This window comes from Oncorhynchus mykiss, chromosome 2 (assembly GCF_013265735.2).
Source record: "Oncorhynchus mykiss isolate Arlee chromosome 2, USDA_OmykA_1.1, whole genome shotgun sequence".
Lineage (NCBI taxonomy): Eukaryota > Metazoa > Chordata > Actinopteri > Salmoniformes > Salmonidae > Oncorhynchus > Oncorhynchus mykiss.
Window position 1 is genome coordinate 56,447,264 of NC_048566.1, and position 22,274 is coordinate 56,469,537.

General features: G+C 44.1%; 1 protein-coding gene across 2 annotated transcripts; it reads right to left on the bottom strand.

The window, feature by feature from the left end:
* Positions 1-7,310: 7,310 nt before the first annotated feature.
* Positions 7,311-21,930, bottom strand: LOC110492111 (apoptosis inhibitor 5). 2 transcript variants are annotated; one of them, XM_036951020.1, is made up of 14 exons: positions 21,585-21,930; positions 20,560-20,721; positions 20,254-20,347; positions 19,488-19,553; positions 18,933-19,084; positions 18,292-18,498; positions 17,646-17,750; positions 17,447-17,536; positions 16,852-17,036; positions 15,001-15,094; positions 14,767-14,823; positions 14,588-14,667; positions 14,045-14,154; positions 7,311-7,893 (listed from the first exon to the last, which is right to left on the bottom strand). In XM_036951020.1, exons 1-14 carry the CDS (start codon positions 21,657-21,659, stop codon positions 7,814-7,816), a joined length of 1,557 nt encoding a protein of 518 aa, XP_036806915.1. In that variant the 5' UTR covers positions 21,660-21,930; the 3' UTR covers positions 7,311-7,813. The 2 variants fall into 2 exon arrangements, with proteins under 2 accessions (XP_036806915.1, XP_021421816.1); XM_021566141.2 differs by having other exon boundaries at positions 14,009-14,154; positions 21,585-21,929.
* Positions 21,931-22,274: the final 344 nt, after the last annotated feature.

The following is a 22,274-nucleotide window of genomic DNA, read 5'->3' on the forward strand; positions in this document are numbered from 1 at the left end:
TTTCTTCCTGTTTCCTACAGCATCTTCACAAGGTCCTTTGCTGTTGTTCTGGGATAGATTTGCACTTTTCGGAACCAAAGTACGTTCATCTCTAAGAGACAGAACGCTTCTCCTTCCTGAGGGGTATGACAGCTGTGTGGTCCCATGGTGTTTATACTTACGTACTATTGTTTGTACAGATGAACGTGGTGCCTTCAGGCGTTTGGAAATTGCTCCCAAGGATGAACCAGACTTGTGGAGGTCTACAATTATTTTTCTGAGGTCTTGGCTGATATATTTTGATTTTCCCATGATGTCAAGCAAAGAAGCACTGAGTTTGAAGGTAGGCCTTGAAATACATCCACAGGTACACCTCCAATTGACTCAAATTATGTCAATTAGCCTATCAGAAGCTTCTAAAGCCATGACATAATTTTCTGGAATTTTCCAAGCTGTTTAAAGACACAGTCAACTTAGTATATGTAAACTTCTGACCCACTGGAATTGTGATACAGTGAATTAAAAGTGAAATAATCTGTCTGTAAACAATTGTTGGAAAAATTACTTGTGTCATGCACACATTAGACGTCCTAACCGACTTTCCAAAACTATAGTTTAATAACAAGAAATTTGTGGAGTGGTTGAAAAACAAGTTTTAATGACTCCAACCTAAGTGTATGTAAACTTCCAACTTCAACTGTTTGTATGGCAGGACCAAATCGTAAAGATAGGTAGGAGCAAGCCCATTTAATGCTTTGTAGGTTAGCAGTAAAACCTTGAAATCAGCCCTTGCCTTAACAGGAAGCCAGTGTAGAGAGGCTAGCACTGGAGTAATATGATCACATTTTTGGGTTCTAGTCAAGATTCTAGCAGCCATGAAGTTTATTTAGTGTTTTATCCAGAAAGTAGAACATTGCAGTAGTCTAATCTAGAAGTGACAAAAGCATGGATACATTTTTCTGCATCATTTTTGGACAGAAAGTTTTGGATTTTTGCAATGTTACGTAGATGGAAAAAAGCTGTCCTTGAAACAGTCTTGATATGTTTGTCAAAAGAGAGATCAGGGTCCGGAGTAACGCCGAGGTCATTCACAGTTTTATTTGAGATGACTGTACAACCATCAAGATGAATTGTCAGATCCAACAGAAGATCTCTTTGTTTCTTGGGACCTAGAACAAGCATCTCTGTTTTGTCCGAGTTTAAAAGTATTGCCGCCATCCCCTTCCATATGTCTGAAACACAGGCTTTCGCAGGGAGGGCAATTTTGGGGCTTCACCATGTTTCATCGAAATGTACAGCTGTGTGTCATCCGCAAAGCAGTGAAAGTTAACATTATGTTTCCAAATGACATCACGAAGAGGTAAAATACACTGCTCAAAAAAATAATGGGAACACTTAAACAACACAATGTAACTCCAAGTCAATCACACTTCTGTGAAATCAAACTGTCCACTTAGGAAGCAACACTGATTGACAATAAATTTCACATGCTGTTGTGCAAATGGAATAGACAACAGCTGGAAATTATAGGCAATTAGCAAGACACCCCCAATAAAGGAGTGGTTCTGCAAGTGGTGACCACAGACCACTTCTCAGTTCCTATGCTTCCTGGCTGATGTTTTGGTCACTTTTGAATGCTGGCGGTGCTTTCACTCTAGTGGTAGCATGAGACGGAGTCTACAACCCACACAAGTGGCTCAGGTAGTGCAGCTCATCCAGGATGGCACATCAATGCGAGCTGTGGCAAGAAGGTTTGCTGTGTCTGTCAGCGTAGTGTCCAGAGCATGGAGGCGCTACCAGGAGACAGGCCAGTACATCAGGAGACGTGGAGGAGGCCGTAGGAGGGCAACAACCCAGCAGCAGGACCGCTACCTCCGCCTTTGTGCAAGGAGGAGCAGGAGGAGCACTGCCAGAGCCCTGCAAAATGACCTCCAGCAGGCCACAAATGTGCATGTGTCTGCTCAAACGGTCAGAAACAGACTCCATGGGGGTTGTGCTTACAGCCCACCACCGTGCAGGACGTTTGGCATTTGCCAGAGAACACCAAGATTGGCAAATTCGCCAGTGGCGCCCTGTGCTCTTCACAGATGAAAGCAGGTTCACACTGAGCACATGTGACAGACGTGACAGAGTCTGGAGACGCCGTGGAGAACGTTCTGCTGCCTGCAACAGCCTCCAGCATGACCGGTTTGGCGGTGGATCAGTCATGGTGTGGGGTGGCATTTCTTTGGGGGCCTCACAGCCCTCCATGTGCTCGCCATTAGGTACCGAGATGAGATCCTCAGACCCCTTGTGAGACCACATGCTGGTGCGGTTGGCCCTGGGTTCCTCCTAATGCAAGACAATGCTAGACCTCATGTGGCTGGAGTGTCAGCAGTTCCTGCAAGAGGAAGGCATTGATGCTATGGACTGGCCTGCCCGTTCCCCAGACCTGAATCCAATTGAGCACATCTGGGACATCATGTCTCGCTCCATCCACCAACGCCACGTTGCACCACAGACTGTCCAGGAGTTGGCGGATGCTTTAGTCCAGGTCTGGGAGGAGATCCCTCAGGAGACCATCCGCCACCTCATCAGGAGCATGCCCAGGTGTTGTAGGGAGGTCATACAGGCACGTGGAGGCCACCCATACTACTGAGCCTCATTTTGACTTGTTTTAAGGACATTACATCAAAGTTGTATCAGCCTGTAGTGTGGTTTTCCACTTTAATTTTGAGTGTGACTCCAAATCCAGACCTCCATGGGTTGATAAATTTGATTTCCATTGACAATTTTTGTGTGGTTTTGTTGTCAGCACATTCAACTATGTAAAGAAAAAAGTATTTAATACGAATATTTCATTCATTCAGATCTAGGATGTGTTATTTCAGTGTTCCTTTTATTTTTTTGAGCAGTGTATATAGTGAAAACAATAGTGGTCTTGAGGAACACTGAAATTTAAAGTTGATTTGTCAGAGAACAAACCATCCACAGAGACAAACTGATATATTTCCGACCGATAAGATCTAAACCAGGCCAGAACTTGTCCGTGTAGACCAATTTGGGTTTCCAATCTCTCCAGAAGAATGTGGTGATCGATGGTATCAAAAACAGACTACTAATAGGGGTTGCAAAATGGAAGCAGATCATTTTAGAAAGAGAAGGTCCAGATTGTCTAGTCCAGCTGATTTGTACGGGTCCAGGTTTTGCAGTTCTTTCAGAACATCTGCTATCTGGATTTGGGTGAAGGAGAATCTGGGGAGGCTTGGGCAAGTATCTGCGGGGGTGCGGAGCTGTTGGTCGGGGTTGGGGTAGCCAGGAGGAAAGCATGGCCAGCCGTAGAGAAATGCTTATTGAAATACTTGAAATTACTTTAGAGCTCAGGGACTTTCAATGTGGCACCAACAAGTCAGTTTGTCAAATGTCTGCCCTGCTAAAGCTACCCCGGTGAACTGTAAGTGCTGTTATTGTGAAGTGGAAACGTCTAGGAGCAACAACAGCTGCATAGTGCAAACTGTAAAGTTTGGTGGAGGAGGAATAACAGCCTGGGGCTGTTTTTCATGGATCGGGCTAGAACCCTTAGTTCCAGTGAAGGAAAATCTTAACGCTACAGTATACAATTACATTCTAGATGATTCCGCCCTTCCAACTTTGTGGCAAGAGTTTGGGGAAGGCCCTTCCTTGTCATGACAAAGCGCCTGGGCACAGAAATGGTTTATCAAGATCGGAGTGTAAGAACTTGACTGGCCAGCACAGAGCCCTGACCTCAACCCCATCAAATACCTTTGGGATGAACTGCAAGCCCAACCTCACTAAGGCTCTTGTGGCTGAATGGAAGCAAGTCCCCGCAGCATTGTTCCAACATCTAGTGGAAAGCATCCCAGAAGAGTGGAGGCTATTATAGCAGCAAAGGGGGGACCAACTCCATATTAGTGACCATGATTTTCAAAGGAGATATTCAACGAGCAGGTGTTCACAAACTTTTGTTCATGTAGTGTATTTTAGGTAGGAAAATAAATTAATGTAACTGAACAATACTATTAATCTCTGTGTTTTTTGTTATTGCAAACTATGTTTGAATTTGTTGTGGTGCGCGTGCTACGTTCCCCAGTTTCTGTGTTGTAGTTTGTGTATTTATGAGTGTGTTGCAGGAAATGGCTTTCTGAAATTCTCCCCAAGCAGCTGATTGGTCAGCCCTATTCATGATTGGAGAGCTGACCCCACCCCCTCGTCAGGACGCAGCTGTCTTCAATTACCAAATCCTGCTGAAGCTATTTAAACCAGTGTTCTGTTACTCAGAGAGGAGATGATTGCTGAGAGAGAGGAGAGGCTGATGACTATGTCATGTTGGTTGTTGCTGGGAGCAGCTTTGGTATGAACTGTGTTAGTTTGTTGCTCAGTCAGATGGCGCTTATTTGATATCCTGTGTTTCTCTTTTTTTTCTAAATGGTTTAATATTCTGTTTAATTTGTTCCCAGGGGGGAAGGGACCTAGGGAGTGCTTGGGCAAGAGGCCCGCGGGCATACATATACCCACCCGTAGTATATTCACTGTCTAGACACAAGGTAAGACCTGGGCGGACCACTCCCTGTATTTTGGTTAGGACACCAGGTGGTGCAAGGTAAGTAGTGTGTAGGCAGGTAAGATAGGAGAGGGGGCTTTGACATTTACTTTCTTTGCTTTGGTTCCGTCCAGCCCCTTTTCCCCGTATTACCGTGTGAAGGAACACATTCCTAGTAAATGGTAAATTCTCTGCCTTTTGTCATCCTTACTCGCACCTACAGTCCCATACCTCTTTCACACCATGGGGAGTTGAGTTGTAGCAGGGTGTCGCGTTCCCTCTTCCTAGAGGCGTGCGTAACAAACTACGTATACCCATTCCTCACCGTGGTGCTATGATGTAAGGGACAATTTCACCTCATAACTGCAGAATTCCACTGTTTGCTGTAGACCTGAGGATTGGTTAGGTGGAAGCAATATTTCCACACAGCGAATTTGAAGGCAGGATGAAGAATCACCATAATATTGTCTATTCGCTCCGACGTGGCACAGGTCTAAGGCACTGAATCGCAGTGCTTGAGGGATCACTAGACACGGTTTGGAAACCCATGAGGCGTCGCACAATTGGCCCAGTGTCATCCAGGTTAGGGAAGGGTTTGACCAGTCAGGGTTTCATTGTCTCATCGCACTCTAGCGACGCCTTGTAGCAGACCGGGCACCTGCAAGCTGACTTCGGTCGCCAGCTGGACAGTGTTTCCTAGGATCCTTTGATGCGGCTGGCTTGCGGGGTTAAGCGAGCAGTGTGTCAAGAAGCAGTGTGGCTTGGCAGAGTCGTGTTTCAGAGGACGCATGGCTCAGACCTTCCCCTACAGCAAACAGTGGTCAGGATACTTTCATCCTCCTTTGACAGCAAAGTAATTTGGTTCACTCATTCACTAAACAAATCCTAGCAAGTGAAGCTCATCTGAAGAAAATAAAATATGGGGTGTTCAGTTGGTTGAAAAAAATGTGTTGCTACATTTTACAACGGTACATACCAAACATGTTTTCCCGAAATGGTGCAAATACTAGGAACTTGGAGGTTAGCTAGATTGGCTAAATCCCATCTGGTGTAACCATTACTGGGAATTCCAGGTTAGGTAGTGTTTGGTGTAACACAGAATCTTTGACTAACCTTAGCGATACTGTCCTCCGATTCGTGGAAAAATATCCTCATAAAATGTCTGCCTAGTTGAAGGTCCCTTTTGAATTTAGAAAATGCTCCTTTATTAAAATACAGTTCTTGCTCAATGTGTACACCGCCATCTTGTCTTTCAAGTCTTCTCACATTGAGACAGGTGGGCGTCCACCCCAAAGTGCCGCATATCATGAGACAACTGCCTTGGCTACTAGCTACTCAAATGTTAGACATGTTCATGTTTTGCGCCTATATGACAAAATCCCACAATTTTGAATGTTTCACACACATCCATGAAAAAAATGAGGTCCAAACATTTAAGTTAATTGTACAACATTTTTAACCCGGAGGCTTATGGATTTGTCAAATAGCATTAATGTGGGCTACCATTATCATTCTAGGTGGCGCACACTGCTAAGGCAGTGGGGCGGCAGGTAGCCTAGTGGTTAGAGCGTTGGGTCAGTAGCTGCAAGGTCGCTAGATCGAGTCCCCGAGCTGACAAGATAAAAATCTGTTCTGCCCCTGAACAAGGCAGTTATAACCCACTGTTGCTAGGCTGTCATTGTAAATAAGAATTTGTTCTAAACTGACTTGCCTAGTTCGACTTCAAGTCGGGACACTTTAACCATGTTTTTGAGCCTCTCCCTCTCAAGCTTTTTTTTCTTGAGGAAAAAAATAACACTGCTCGATTCAAAACCCCATAGCGTAGGCTACTACTAGCCTACAGTCTCCTCCCCAGGAGGGCATAATCACCTTATGGGTAGGCTCCACCATGCTTTCGCCTCCCCTGGCCTGGAAGCCGAGGCTGCATATGGAATTAAGGGGGTCAATTGGGTTCATCATGAATTGAGGTGTCCCATATGCATTAGCAGGTTATAACGCAGACACTATGAATGAAAGGTTATATTGTTGATTGGAGTTCCGATAGTAACCTAAAGTAAAGGATCAGTTAGATTAATACTGCCATCTGTAGGATGATGGGAGTGCAACCTATACTACTACCGGGCACTTTAACGCATGTGACAGCAGGTGATAAGATTGCATATAAAGCATTGTAATCCTACATTTAGGAGTACCCGCCCATGTAATATAGCCTATGCAATATGATTATTAGGCAATAGCAGTGTGTTTGTGTACCAAGGCTGAAAGACGTACCTTAAATGTATTAGTCTTCTGTAGACTACGTCCCTATTTCCACACACAAACACAACATACGCAAATCCACATTTCAAAGGGGAGGGAAAAACGTGCGATTCGAACCCTTGCCACAATCTGCGTCAATTAATTTCCTAGGTCACTTCCCAGAGAGCAATTTGACCAGTCAGTCAAATACGCGTGATAGTGAATGTGCAGTTGGACTGAGGTATGAACAAGTATTGGAAGTCCAAGTAAATCTGCGATTTTAATTGGCTGAAATGCATTGAGCCGGAGAAACTTTAAAATGGTTGCTTATGTTCATGGGGGCAAGTATGGCCGCCCCCATGTCCTCAATCTGCCATGTCTGGTTTGAATGACAACCTATGTGCAATTAATAACCATCTGTACTATTGGGCATCACACAACCTATTTTGTGGAGGAAATAATCTAGTTTTACTAACAAAAGTCAGAATACATCGAAAACCAATGTAACGGTCTTATTTTAACAAGGTGTTACACAAACAAAAGGGTCAAGGTGTTGAGACTTCAATACAAGTTTATGATAAAATTCTGATAAACTTCATTATCGATCAATACAAAGTAGGGAAGAGAGTAGGCCAATCCAAATGAAAGAATGCATTCGTCACCATTTTGTAAAACAAAGAAAACATTTCAGACATGACTAAAATATCAAATCAGGTACAACTTGGCAGTCTCTGGGTCCACAAAAATACATTCACAACGATAAAAAAAAAAAAAAACACGCTGATCTACTTGAACAACCGCTTCGTCGGGGAACAGTGTCGGGAGTAGAAACGCCAGGTAGAAAAGTCTGAAGCCCGGTCGTCTTGAAGTAGATTTACTTTGAAGGGAAAAAACAGCAAAAAAAAAAAAAAAAAACTTCCTTTACCACAGGCGTTTGGAGCCAGAGAAAAATATAACAAGTGGACACAAGTTGAGGAGCAGTGGTCGTGGAGACCACCTCAGTTACGGCAGGGATTCTGATGTGCTGCAGTTCAGTGTGTATGTGAGACGGTGGACTCAGTAGATTCGGCCTCGGCTCCTGCCTCCCCTGCCTCCGAAGCCTCGTCCCCGGCCTCCCCTGAAGCCTCCGCGCTGTTCTGGAATCACAACAGAGGGACAACAGGTCAGTATGAGGACTCATTAGGGCCAGGAGTTTTCCACATTGCCTGACCTGGCCAGGAAAGACTGGGCCCTAGTTTGAGTAATTTAGCATGTTTGAGGGGAGAAAACACGATGGCAATGTGATATATCTCAAACAGCCTATTAAAAGTAAGAAATAAATTGGGTTACATGGTCAGGGGAAAAAAACTACCGCCCAGACTCAATGTATTGAAGCTAAATGGCACAGCGCAGGCATTTATCTCTATCAAATCCTTTCTGGGTAACAATTAAATACCTTACTGTAATAGTTCTCCACTCAACTAGTCAAGAATTAAAAAATAAAACTATTTCTCAAGCAAGAATTTTGCTAGGACCGAGGGAGTTCTATTAACCTGAGGTGCGGTGCACCGTCTATGGGCCGTGACATGAATGGGCAAAAGTGGTGACGCTGCGTTTTCATGGTACGAGAGAGGGCAAACCGGATGTCATTGTTTTCAATGAGAGCACGACGGTAAATACCGTTGAGGCTGTCGATGAATGCCGTCGATGAATGCCGTCGAGGCTGGCGGTGAATGCTGTCGATGAATGCTGTCGAGGCTGGCGGTGAATGCTGTCGATGAATGCTGTCGAGGCTGGCGGTGAATGCCATCAGCTGCCAAGGTAGAAGGGACTCGCCCGCCCGAGTTTAAATATTTCAACTTTTGACATCTTCATGAGCATAATTTTCAACCGGATGTTAATTTGCACGGTTTTGTTTACTGAAATCACCATAGCAACGGATACCATCACGCTGGCTTGCTTTTGCCGTCATCAACTTTCTAATCCACTATGCCGACTGGTATGCCGTTTTTTTTTGCGTTCCTAGTCTAAACGCTGCATGAGGGAGGAGCGCCCTTCTCAAAACGAACAGGAATCTGCGCCGTTCGGTCATATTGTCAACAAGGCAGCATGGTGGATCATCCAGAAACATACAGTAGCAGTCATAAGTTTGGACATATACTTCAAGTGTTTTTTATTTATTTTACAATTTTCTACACTGTTGAATAGTGAAGACAAACTATTAAATAACACATATGGAATCAGTAACCAAAAAAAAAAAGTGTTAAATGAAAATATTTTATATTTGAGTTTCTTCAAATAGCCACCCTTTGCCTTGACAGCTTTGAACACTCTTGGCATTCTCTCAACCAGCTTCACCTGGAATGCTTTTCAAACAGTCTTGAAGGAGTTCCCACATATGCTGAGCACTTGTTGGCTGCTTTTCCTTCACTCCGCGGTCCAACTCATCCCAAACCATCTCAATTGGGTTGAGGTCAGGTGATTGTGGAGGACAGGTCATTTGATTCAGCACTGCAGCACTCTCCTTCTTGGTAAAATAGCCCTTACACAGCTTGGATGTGTGTTGGGTCATTGTCCTGTTGAAAAACAAATGATTGTGGGACTAAGCCCAGACGGGATGGTGTATCGCTGCAGAATGCTGTAGTGGCCATGCTGGTTAAGTGTGACTTGAATTCTTAATAAATCACAGACAGTGTCACCAGCAAAGCACCCCCACACCATCTCCTCCACGAAGGGAACATGCTTCACTACCCCTGCGTCTCGCAAAGACACATCGGTTGGAACTAAATATACCAAAATTGGACTCAAACCAAAGGAGAGATTTCCACCAGTCTAATGTCCATTACTCGTGTTTCTTGGCTCAAGCAAGTATTTCCTTCTTATTGGTGTCCTTTAGTAGTGGTTTCTATGCAGCAATTCAACAATTAACAGTTGATATATGTGTCTGTTACTTGAACTCTGTGAAGCATTTATTTGGGCTGCAATCAGTCAGGTAACTCCAAATGAACTTATCCTCTGCAGCAGAACTAACTCTGGGTTTTTCTTTTCCCGTGGCGGTCCTCATGAGAGCCAGTTTCATCATAGAGCTTGGTTTTTGAGACTGCACGTCCAAAGTTCTTGAAATGTTCTGGATTGACCGACCTTCATGTCTTAAAGTAATGATGGATTGTCATTTCTCTTTGCTTATTTGAGCTGTTCTTGCCATAATATGAACATGGGTCTTTTACCAAATAGGGCCATATTCTGTATACCACCAGAACTGATTGGCTCAAACACATTGAGGAAAGAAATTCCACAAAATAACTTGACACACCTGTTAATTGAAATGCATTCCAGGTGACTACCTCATGAAGCTGGTTGAGAGAATGCCTGATTGCGTGAAAAACGTTTTTTTTTACAGTACAGTGAAAATTGGTTAACTTTGTTAAAGCAAGGCCCCTGAACTCTCGTATTTTCTGCACTATGCAATGATATGGGCAACGACCATGTAAGGCTTTCACAACATACAGAAGGGTGCTGGTTATCAAGGGGCAAAGTACTGACACACAACAAAAAAAAATGAGACAAGCTTAAAAGTTCTTTACTGACCAGAATTTTCACTTGTCTGACCACTTGCATGATGACGAGTTTCTCACATGACTGGCCTATCTGGGTGATGTTAATTCTCGCCTGAATGATCTGAATCTAAGATTACATGGACTCTCCTCGACCATATTCAATGTGCGGGACAAAATTGAGGCTATTATTAAGAAGTTGGAGCTCTTCTCTGTCTGCATTAACAAGGACAACACAGTTATTTCCATCATTGAATGTTTTTTTTTGTGTGCAAATTAACTCAAGCTTACGGACAATGTCAAATGTGATATAGGGAAGCACCCGAGTGAGTTGGTTGTGCAATTACGCAAGTACTTTCCCGAAATGGATGACACAAACAACTGGATTAGTTATCCCTTTCATGCCCTGCCTCCAGTCCACTTACCGATATCTGAACAAGAGAGAGCCTCAAAATTGCAACAAACGGTTCTGTGAAAATTGAATTTAAAATCAGAAACCGCCAGATTTCTGGATTGAGCTGTGCTCAGATAACAGCGCGATTTGCCAAGGCAGGATTAAGACACGGATGCCCTTTGCAACCACGTACCTATGTGAGAGTGGATTCTCGGCCCTACCTAGCATGAAACTGTAATACAGGCACAGATTGTGTGTGGAAAATGGCCGACTCTCTCCAATTCAGCCCAACACTGCAGAGTTACAGTGCCTTGCGAAAGTATTCGGCGACCTTTTGCCACATTTCAGGCTTCAAACATAAAGATATAAAACTGTATTTTTTTTGTGAAGAATCAACAAGTGGGACACAATCATGAAGTGGAACGACATTTATTGGATATTTCAAACCTTTTTAACAAATCAAAAACTGGGCGTGCAAAATTATTCAGCCCCCTTAAGTTAATACTTTGTAGCGCCACCTTTTGCTGCGATTACAGCTGTAAGTCGCTTGGGGTATGTCTCTATCAGTTTTGCACATCGAGAGACTGAATTTTTTCCCATTCCTCCTTGCAAAACAGCTCGAGCTCTGAGGTTGGATGGAGAGCATTTGTGAACAGCAGTTTTCAGTTCTTTCCACAGATTCTCGATTGGATTCAGGTCTGGACTTTGACTTGGCCATTCTAACACCTGGATATGTTTATTTTTGAACCATTCCATTGTAGATTTTGCTTTATGTTTTGGATCATTGTCTTGTTGGAAGACAAATCTCCGTCCCAGTCTCAGGTCTTTTGCAGACTCCATCAGGATTTCTTCCAGAATGGTCCTGTATTTAGCTCCATCCATCTTCCCATCAATTTTAACCATCTTCCCTGTCCCTGCTGAAGAAAAGCAGGCCCAAACCATGATGCTGCCACCACCATGTTTGACAGTGGGGATGGTGTGTTCAGCTGTGTTGCTTTTACGCCAAACATAACGTTTTGCATTATTGCCAAAAAGTTCAATTTTGGTTTCATCTGACCAGAGCACCTTCTTCCACATGTTTGGTGTGTCTCCCAGGTGGCTTGTGGCAAACTTTAAACGATACTTTTTATGGATATCTTTAAGAAATGGATTTCTTCTTGCCACTCTTCCATAAAGGCCAGATTTGTGCAATATACGACTGATTGTTGTCCTATGGACAGTGTCTCCCACCTCAGCTGTAGATCTCTGCAGTTCATCCAGAGTGGGCCTCTTGGCTGCATCTCTGATCAGTCTTCTCCTTGTATGAGCTGAAAGTTTAGAGGGACGGCCAGGTCTTGGTAGATTTGCAGTGGTCTGATACTCCTTCCATTTCAATATTATCGCTTGCACAGTGCTCCTTGGGATGTTTAAAGCTTGGGAAATCTTTTTGTATCCAAATCCGGCTTTAAACTTCTTCACAACAGTATCTCGGACCTGCCTGGTGTGTTCCTTGTTCTTCATGATGCTCTCTGCGCTTTTAACGGACCTCTGAGACTATCACAGTGCAGGTGCATTTATACGGAGACTTGATTACACACAGGTGGATTGTATTTATCATCATTAGTCATTTAGGTCAACATTGGATCATTCAGAGATCCTCACTGAACTTCTGGAGAGAGTTTGCTGCACTGAAAGTAAAGGGGCTGAATAATTTTGCACGCCCAATTTTTCAGTTTTTGATTTGTTAAAAAGGTTTGAAATATCCAATAAATGTCGTTCCACTTCATGATTGTGTCCCACTTGTTGTTGATTCTTCACAAAAAAATACAGTTTTATATCTTTATGTTTGAAGCCTGAAATGTGGCAAAAGGTCGCAAAGTTCAAGGGGGCCGAATACTTTCGCAAGGCACTGTATGTGCATCCTTTCAAGCACACCCTTCTCATTAACCTGTGGTGAGTTATTCACAATTTGACGAACAAATTAAGTTGTATATGTAATATGGCTAAATAAAGAGCAAAATTATTGATTATTATTATATTATTTGTGCCCTGGTCCTATAAGAGCTCTGTCACTTCCCACGAGCCGGGTTGTGACAAAAACTCACATTCTTATGTTTAATAAATGTATTTAATAAATGTATCATTTAGTGTGTGTGTGGTAGGCTTACAATGATGGCAAAAAACAACATTTGAGAGTGCGCTGACCTCGGTGCTATAGGGGGTACGCAGCAGGAAAGTTGAATGTTTGAAGTGGTACGGGACTATAAAAAGTTTGGGAACCACTGGTATAGAGTGTCTATACCAGAAGTTAATGGTTATCTGTAGGAGGAAGGTACATGGTGTGTGCAATTAAGCTTGGAATGTACTGAGTGTAGCGAAAACAATCACGTGGCAGGCACTGATATGGGTAAAAAAAAAACATGGATTAGTGATGAAGGGGGTTGAGGTCAGGTCACGTTAAGGGAGAAGGAACAGTTTATTACCCGCTTCACTTAATTTCCTGCCGAGCAACAGAGATGTGGTGTTTAGAGTGGAGGAGGAGATTCCACCCCAACTTGGGGTGGGTGTATGCATGCATACATACACCACTAATGGAAATGTGTCTGTCTGTTCAGCTGTTCAACCCTTTGGGATGAATAAACTTAGTTTAACTTAGTCATAGTGTCCGTCGAGTTCTTACTCTGATATTTCAAACCTAACACCATATGTAGCATTAATTTATAAAAACGTTTTCTATCTGTATCCATGTTGTTTATGAGTTTCTAGTGGATAAATCTAATGGTTCAAGAGAACATTGCCTAATTAAATGGAGAAAAAAAAAGCATCTCAACAACGGCATTATTTTCAATTAAATCTGCAACACTTTAGTAAAATAGAACGTTTTACAGCTACGCCATTCTATTGTCATTCTAAAAATCACATTATTTGATATGTTTTCCATGTGATACGGCACACACAGAGGGCCAGAGATAATTAGACATCTGTGTTCATTGGAGTTCCCCAAAAGGCCCTCTGGTAAACTTAAAATAAACTTGAAAGTCACCAAAATTCTAGTCATTTACTGGTCAACTTTGAAAGTTTCCAGTAATATACCCTCCCTTTGCAACCCTAGGCACAATGCAAGGTGGAAGTGAACAATATCCACCACACACACACACACAATGGATAGAAAAAGTAGGCACCAAACATGTTTATAGTTCAGTAAATGACTCTCATACCCAGAGTGATTAAGTTACACCAAGTGCAGTCGACTAAGGTAGGTGATACCAAACGAGAAAACACAGATACAATGTCCGTGCAACGTTCTACTGTTTAATTAACATGCTACCCAAGTGCCACCCTCACCGTTGGTGAAGTTGCCAATGGTGGCGCTGTACTTGCCGCTGGGGGGGTTGTATATCTGTCGCGCGTTCCTTCGGGGCAGCGGGGGGGACAGAAGCTTTTTCATGGTACTGCCCGTGCCCATCTCCTCCCCGGATGGGCGCTTCAGACTGTGATGGGCACAAAGGGCAAAGGTCACAGAGGTCAGTTGGGGGTTATAACGCTAACACTACTGTTGCGTTTGCAGTCTTGTCTGACTAGGTGCTTGTACTGAGAAGTTGGTAGTTTCCTTACATTGATGTGGGCGGGTCAGTTCAACCACGAATTAACATTAAAACGGACATTGTACTCAAACATCAACTTTTGTCAGATGTTTCCCCATACCATCCACAAAATCTGGACCCTACATGGTACTCATAACTTTCATTTCTTTTAGATTGCGGAAAAGAGATGGATTTACATAAGATGGTCTGGGATGTGAACTCAAGACTACTTTTGAGGTCTGAACATTCTGGATTTTAGAGTGTAAGGTTAATAACACTCCATCAGAAACCAGGTGTTCTCGGTCACCAGATAACCCGTGACAACATGAGAGAGGCTTACGCTACAGCCTCAGCCTTCTGGACAGGCCTCCAGGACAGAGTGACCGTGCTCTTGTACGATGGCGGGTTGTGGAAGAGATCCTGCAGAGAAAGGGGAACAGTAATGAGAATGTAAGAGACGCAACTAGCTACATAGGGTCGGAACCCAGTGTTTTAACACATTGATTATGAACGTCTCACCTTGATCAGAACGTTGATGTTGTTAGTGATCTTCAGAGCCACCACTTTGATCTTGTTCTAAGAGGGACGACAACAACTATTACACTAGAACAGAAGGAACGCACGGTTAACAAGGTCTACAGAGACCTCCTGATTGAATCTGCGCGATTCTTTGCGGCTCGTGAGATACCGTCAAGAGGAAACATGGCAATTTCTCGTTCAGAGCGCCAAAACAGCCGGTGAGACGATACATACCTCGTCGGTCTTCAGTGCATCTCCCGTCTTGCCTTGAAGGGCTACTCGCAGCTGGCGAATGTATACCTGCAGCCCTCTGGCAAAGTACTGTAACCTGAAGGTGGGAGAGAAGACCAAGTAGGGTTAAAGTGACTGAAGAAAGAAACAAGATGACTAACATTACTGGCATCCAGACTCTACAGTGGAGACCAGGGCCTAAAATGTACTTTGTGGTCCACCAGACACTGTGGCAGGTAGATTAAATACAATTACCAGCCAAAATATTTTACCCCCATATTTACATTTTAAAAAAATATTTAAAAAACACATGTTCATGCTTTGTAATGTTTCTAAAACAAGAAAAGTATTACTAAGAAGTAATGCGGAATATTGCTCAATTTCATGTCATTTTTTGTGACCCAAGTTTTAGTCAAAAGAGAAACCGTTCAGCTACTACTTGAAGGTCTGGAGGTTACCATGGTAACGGGGCTGATATTTGTGATCTGAATAGGCTAGGGCGTCTATTCGCCATCAGTTGAAGCAGCAGAATCAAGCCAATGTTGAAAAACAGCAGCTTGTGAACAAAAAGTTAAATTGCCAAGAAACACAAAGACTAAGTGCCTTTACAGTATGGCTGACCCCATTTAGTTGACAGGCTGTTGGTCGGCCGAGATTTCTTCAGTCGAGCGGTAGCAAAAACATTTTTATAATCTATAAATACATTTAAATCGCATGGTGTATAAGACACCTGTCTGATTCACGCCTGTCTGAGTGGACAGATCCACTGTGGAGGCTAAGACGTGTGCTACTGAAAATGGTATATAGTTATATTACATAAGAACAATGGTGCAACACTAATCAAAAATATATTTAACAAATGCGCTTTCTCCCTCAGTGTGCTGCTGAATTGCCACCTTTTCCTAGACTATGTTGCTACGTGCATAACAGAAAAGTTAAACCCGCATATTGGTGTTGAGCACAATGCCATGGAGGAAGCAGCAGAATGAGGTGAGAAAACAGCCCTTGCCTTGCCTAAGTGAGGAGAGAGGAAACCAACGTAACTAGGTCTATAATTAATAGCCTAATTGTTAAACAGGCCTGGCTTCGTAAATCATCAATATGTCTACAATATGTCTACAGAAAGACGACAGATCCTGCATCTGTTGCCTGTTTGAGTGTTTGAGTGTTTGAGTGTTTGTTTAATAGCATACTGATTCCGTGACCACCAAGCCTCGCGCAACATGACAGCATACAACTGACCCAAACGATTGGAAATGATAACTCATCCATAGCGTTAAAATGCATCTGTTCAGTGCATATCTGAAAGCTGGTGGGGGGTGTATTTAGGACGTACTGCGGATCGCTAAAATATCTTAACGATTATGATCTCACTTCCTTGACTCAAACATTACGGCGACACTATAGGAAAGAAAGGTTTAGAAACTTGGGAACCAAGCTCGAGTTATCAGTGTGACCCTGCCACACAGACATGTTGATATACTATTGTCACGCCTAAAATAAAAACCTCCAGGCTTCAGTCATAAGTCAATTTATTGGGAAAAAAATGTATAATTACAGGGGGCAGTTTGAAGAAAAAAAATTATCCCGTCCAAATCGTCCTTCTGGAACGACGGTCATTCTGGAGTAAATTACATAACTAACCCTCTCTACGAGTAATACTAGTCCCGGGCATGCGATGCATACATGCATCACGTAAAGAGAGCAAGGGTTGAGGGAATAGGAAATGTTTCTCCTAAACAAATTAAGGATTTCAGTAAAATAACTTTTACGTCAGAAATGGCTGTAAATATGGTGCAGATTCAGCCAGGCAGACAGCACGATAAGCACTGATGATCTGTAGCCTCCTTCTACCTGATCTTGAAGTCTTTGAGGCGCTCTGCATTTATCTTGTCGATGAGGAAGTCGGGCAGCTTCTTTCCCAGCTGGTGGAAGCTGAAGAGAAGACACTCCACATAGCTGAACTGCAGCTTGGGTTCCTCGCTCATCGTGTTCTCGCCGTTCTCACCCTCCGCCTCTGGGGGAAGCGGCATGAACTCCTATACACAGGGAGGAAAGGGTTGATCAGTTCGTCTTATACCAGCCAAGACCAGTCAAGGACAACACGGACCACAGCAAACATTGACCGGGCACACCAGAGCACCTCGTGTGTGTTGACGAACGGTGGCGATTCAACATGTAGGATCTTCAGTAAACAAAAAAGAAAATGACGCCCAATGTTCTGTGCTAAGAGGCGATAGGACGGCCACTCGTTGCTTTTAGCGGTCGTTGGCACGGTCCGTTTTGGCCATTAGTCTTTTACCAGTCTAAACAAACCAGATTAACGTGTCCTGGTCAACTCCTAACCACTATCCCTCAATAGTGACACATCTGAAGGTACTAGAGGGGTATGCAGTACAGTGAAAGCACATTGAAGTCCCTTAGAAGGCTGAGCTAGGCTGTTACTTACCAGCAGCTTCTCAAACAGCATGAGGAGGTTGGCCTCCACCTTCTCCATGTCCCCACAGAACGGACTCATCTCAGCAAGCAGCTTTAGCACCTACACACACAACATATGTCAATGCTATTATCCTGGCATGTTGGAGCCAACATGGAGGACTAGTTGCCGGAACACTGTATGGTCGGTACAGGGGAGGGCGGTAACTGACCTCCTGCTGAATGTCCAGCTCTGCCACAGGACTTGTCAGGGTACTGAGGTTGGGCAGGACGTGGTCACAGAAGTAGGTCACAAAGCGGGAAGAATGGACATTTTTCTGGAAGGGTAAAAAAAAGTTGAAGTCTCAGAAGAAAACGAGTTCTAAGAGGTGGGTGGGGATTGTCTACTTGATGTGGTTGGTCAAATCAGTTCAGAACCTCGACCAACAAACATGCAGAAATAGGAATGAAGTAACAATGGGAGGTAACGGCACAAACAAACACTGAAACGCAGCGCTCTCATTACGAGAGTAATTAGCCATTGGAAAACAATTGACAGTACGTGTGTTTGGTGATACTGTGTGTGTTGTGAGTGTGAGATTGCAGTTCTCAGTTGGTAAAAGTGTGGAGCTAGCAATGCCAAGGTTGTGGGTTCAAGTCCCACAGGGGGCACACACAAAAATTGTATGCACTCTATAAGTCCCTAAGTGAAGTATATTATTATGACTTGGCCTGTGTGTGTGTGTTTTATAACACACACAGAAAAGACAGGCAGGGCCTGGCACGTGTGTTATAATGCGTGTGTGTTGGGAGTGTACGGATCACTCACAGCGAAGAGGGGCCTGGCCTGACCCGTCAGCTTGTGTATGCATCACTCACGGAGAAGAGGGGTAGGGCCTGGCGCGTGCACTGCAGCAAGCGGTCCACGGTGTCGGGGTCGGCGGGGTTCAGCGCCTGCTCCAGGAAGGCCTGCTCCACCACCAGCTCCACCAGCTGCTGCCGCCCGTTCACCGTCTGCAGGCCCTTTAGCGCCATCAGGATGCGCATCAGCAGCACAAACTCCTCCCCTGTCACATCCTCCAGCACCTGGGGTTGGAGGGAGAAGGGTTCAGAGGTCAATGTGGGTCAGAGGTCAATGTGGGACAGAGGGCTGAGAAGTTTAGTGGGCACAATGCAAAAACAAAAACAACTAAAACGGGGAGGGACTATATGGAATCATCCAATAAGAAAGTAATTCTCGCTTGCAAGACATTTGCTACGTTGTGCCCTAATGAACATGATCAAGGAGTCAATGTTAGGCTGACCAGTTACAAATACATCCAACACGCAACTAGATTACAGATCCTTCCTATGGAGATCTTGTATTCAGTTGGCCAATAATAGTAATAAAAACACATTCTACTTCATCCTACTTCAGCCCTTTCACAAAGTGCTCTACTAACCAGCCCCCAGAATGGAGTGTATCACTCCAGGTGATTCACTTTGATAGCTGTACAAAAGCAGAGAGATATGGAACAGACCTTCTTTGTCTCGGTGAACACGTAGTCCTCCACCTCCTTGGTCATGGTGTCCTCAGGCAGTGTCTTCAGCTTGATGGAGAGGAACTTGATGGCCCTCTCCCTCACTATGTCCTCCCCCTGCAGGATCTGAGAGAAGAGGCCTCGCAGGGTAGCTGAGGCAAAGCGGAGATACAGGTTGGCTAGACAAAGAACTTAGAGGCTATACAGAACTTGTGCCTTGGGAGGGGGCTCTTGAGCCAAATGAGGAATAAGAAGCATGTTATGCTCACATCAACAAACTACATCTTCTAACTCTAATCCAACGCCCGTTTTCCCCCCTTCATTTGGGATTGAGGCCTGCCAAATCTCTCTTAAAGCGTTATGCGAGGTTCTACACAACAGATCACGTGGAGTAAAGCCAGCATCAGGTATGAAAACATCTGAAAAACAGTTCTCTTCGTAGAGTCTTGCATGAATACATGAAAATGAGCCACATTATCCTGACTGTTCACTCGTGAAGTTGTCCGTCTTCTCACAATTGAAAGCCAATTCAAGCATGAGAGAAGAGACGCTTACCCTTTGCGTCCATCTTGAAGATCGAGACCAGCGCTGTGTTCACTTGACTGAATTCGGCCGAATCATCTGTAAGCACCAACGTAGAAGAGAGTATAACAATTGGTCCATCACTGTCACAGAGAGCACATATCTTCTATTGACACAAACTACACCGTAGCATACATAATGTCCACTCCCACCATAGCATACATAATGTCCCATTAGAGGGATGGAATGTAGGAGCATCAAAGCAGAGGGGTTGACCCAGGAGTGGCAACGTGAGTGGGAGAGAGTGGAGAGGGGGAGGCAGTGTCTCTCTATCCAGAAGTCTGCGAGGAAGGTCAGTAGGCATTTGTGGAGTAACAGGGGGATGGGGTTCTGTTGTGAAGGCTGAGGTTGGGCCATTGTGGATTGGGAAGTGTGTGATTGCTAGCTGGGAAACACCCAGGTGGGAAGTGTGAGGAATGTGGAGAGGTAGAGAATGTGAAGCATGTCCTGTTATATTGCTGAGGATAGGAGGACTTTTTTCTGTGAGTTGGCCAAGTTGGGCGTAACCAAATTTTCGCTTGTAACAACTTTGGGTTCAAATGACAGGCAGAGTGAAATACCAAGGACGTTGTGGTTTCTCCCTTCCATTGGCCTGCACCCACGGGTGTGAGACTATTAGATAATGGAATGTGTCATTTGAACGACAACCTGAGAAAGGCAGCAATACGGAACGCAGCGTCTTTCCCGGGAAACGTACAAGAATTAGTAGTCTAGGTGGGTTAGCTCAAGAGTACTGTACCGGTCTGGAGAAGCTGGGTCAGGATATCTGCTACCCTGACAATGTTCTCCCCGGCTGCGAAACGGGGGAGCTCTTTGATGGCCTGCCTCCGAATCTACAGGAGGAAGGAAGAAGAAAAACGAACAGGTAAAAAATAGAGCGCGACTACTCCGACCAGGCACTTCTACATCGATTGATTTCTCAAATCTAACTTTGTTTATGATTCAAGTGTGTATAGTGGTATATGCATGTTATGTTTTGTCAACTCCATTGTGCACAATGGTATTTTCCAAATGGAAATGATAGTCCCAATGATATAATCCTTACCGAGACATCTTCATCCTCACAAAGGTCAAGCTGAGCATTGATTGCCGCATCTGCCAGCTCTGGGAAACTGCTGAAGAATTTGGGAATGAACTGTGCAGCCAAGCGCTTCTCCTTGGGACCCCCTTTCACGCCATCAAGGATCACCTGATAGGCATATTTGTGCTAGAGAAGAGATGGAAACAAATTTATACATTCACACGCTTGATACATCACTGTACAACATTAATTTCAAAAGCTTCCAGTGATTTGGTCAAAAGTGTTCAGTAGAGGACTAGAAAACAGAGTTCTGCCAAAGAAGCATGCAATCTTTGACGCCATTGGCATAATAGTTAGCTAGTTGCCAGCAGTAGGAACTAGCGCTGGATGTTGGCGGCATCTTAATTGAGAGGGACGAACTCGTGCTAATGGCTGGAGCGGAATGGTATCAAATACATCGAAAACACATGGTTTCCATGCGTTTGAGGCCATGCCATTCGCTCCGGCAATTACTATATGCCGTCCTCCCCTCAGCTGCCTCCTGAGCCAGTTAGCCTTTGAGTTTTACATTGTAAATCTTACCAACGTGACAAGTGGCCAGAGTCATGGCATAACTACGTTTTCGGCAGCAGCTGTGCGTGGGAATCAACTCATATTTTATTTATTTCACCTTTATTTAACCATATTGGCCAGCTACAGTACTCAGTTAGCTACCACCTAAAACCGTCGTTAAAGTTGTTTGCACATAACTAACTACTGTAGCTAGCGTAGTTCCATGGCCGAGATAGCTGGCAAGCTAAACTAAAAACGCCGGGAAACGTTCACTGAAATGAAACAGGATTAACGTTAGCTAACGTTACCAAGCTAGCTAGGCCCCTTTTAGCTAGTTAGCAAGCTAACGCTAGTTAGCATGTCCAGACAATGCGGGCTATGTAGCCAATACGTTGGCCTAACTTTCACATTTAGCTTCCACTGCTGATATACCGGATATGAAAAGGTACCTATTCTGGAAGATATTTCAATTAGCTAGCCAGTCATCTGATGCTTACCTGGCCCAGGTCCTCTGGCTTAGCATCGGCAAGGATCCCATAGTTACGATACAGCTCCTCGATAGTGACCGCCATCAGCGTGCGTCGGACTGCTTGTTGTCGAGATGAGAACGTCACCAACAATATTCCACAGATATGACTTTCAATTCGTCACCTTTCGTACAGAACTTCTCCAAACGTAAACAACACTACGTTCTGGTAGTACGGTGTGTCGGAAAAGGGGATGGGGAGAGGAAATGTCTAGTAAGCTCGCTGTGAACGAAACCCCGCTGTCCGTTCCTTTGCTTCCACAATTAACATCAGGAAGAACGTTAATGCGCATGGGCCCGCTTCAAACAACATCAGCGTTCTGCAATGTTAATCTTCATCATATTCCTTAAAATACTGTTGTTTTCATTTTACGAGTGCCGAGTGAAGTAATACATTTGAAAGCAGTGATGGCAAACACATATCCTATACATAAAGTAGGGATACTGGCCCGTTCATTTACATAATTATTTATTGGCACAGCTCCTTTATATTTTATTAACCAGGCAAGTCAGTTAAGAATAAATTATTTTTTACAATGACGGCCTAGGGACAGTGGGTTAGCTGCCTTGTTCAGGGTAGAACGACAGATGTGTTTTACCTTGTCAGCTCGGGGATTCGATCTAACGAATGCCATGCAAAATCAAGCGGAAGGTAGGTCAA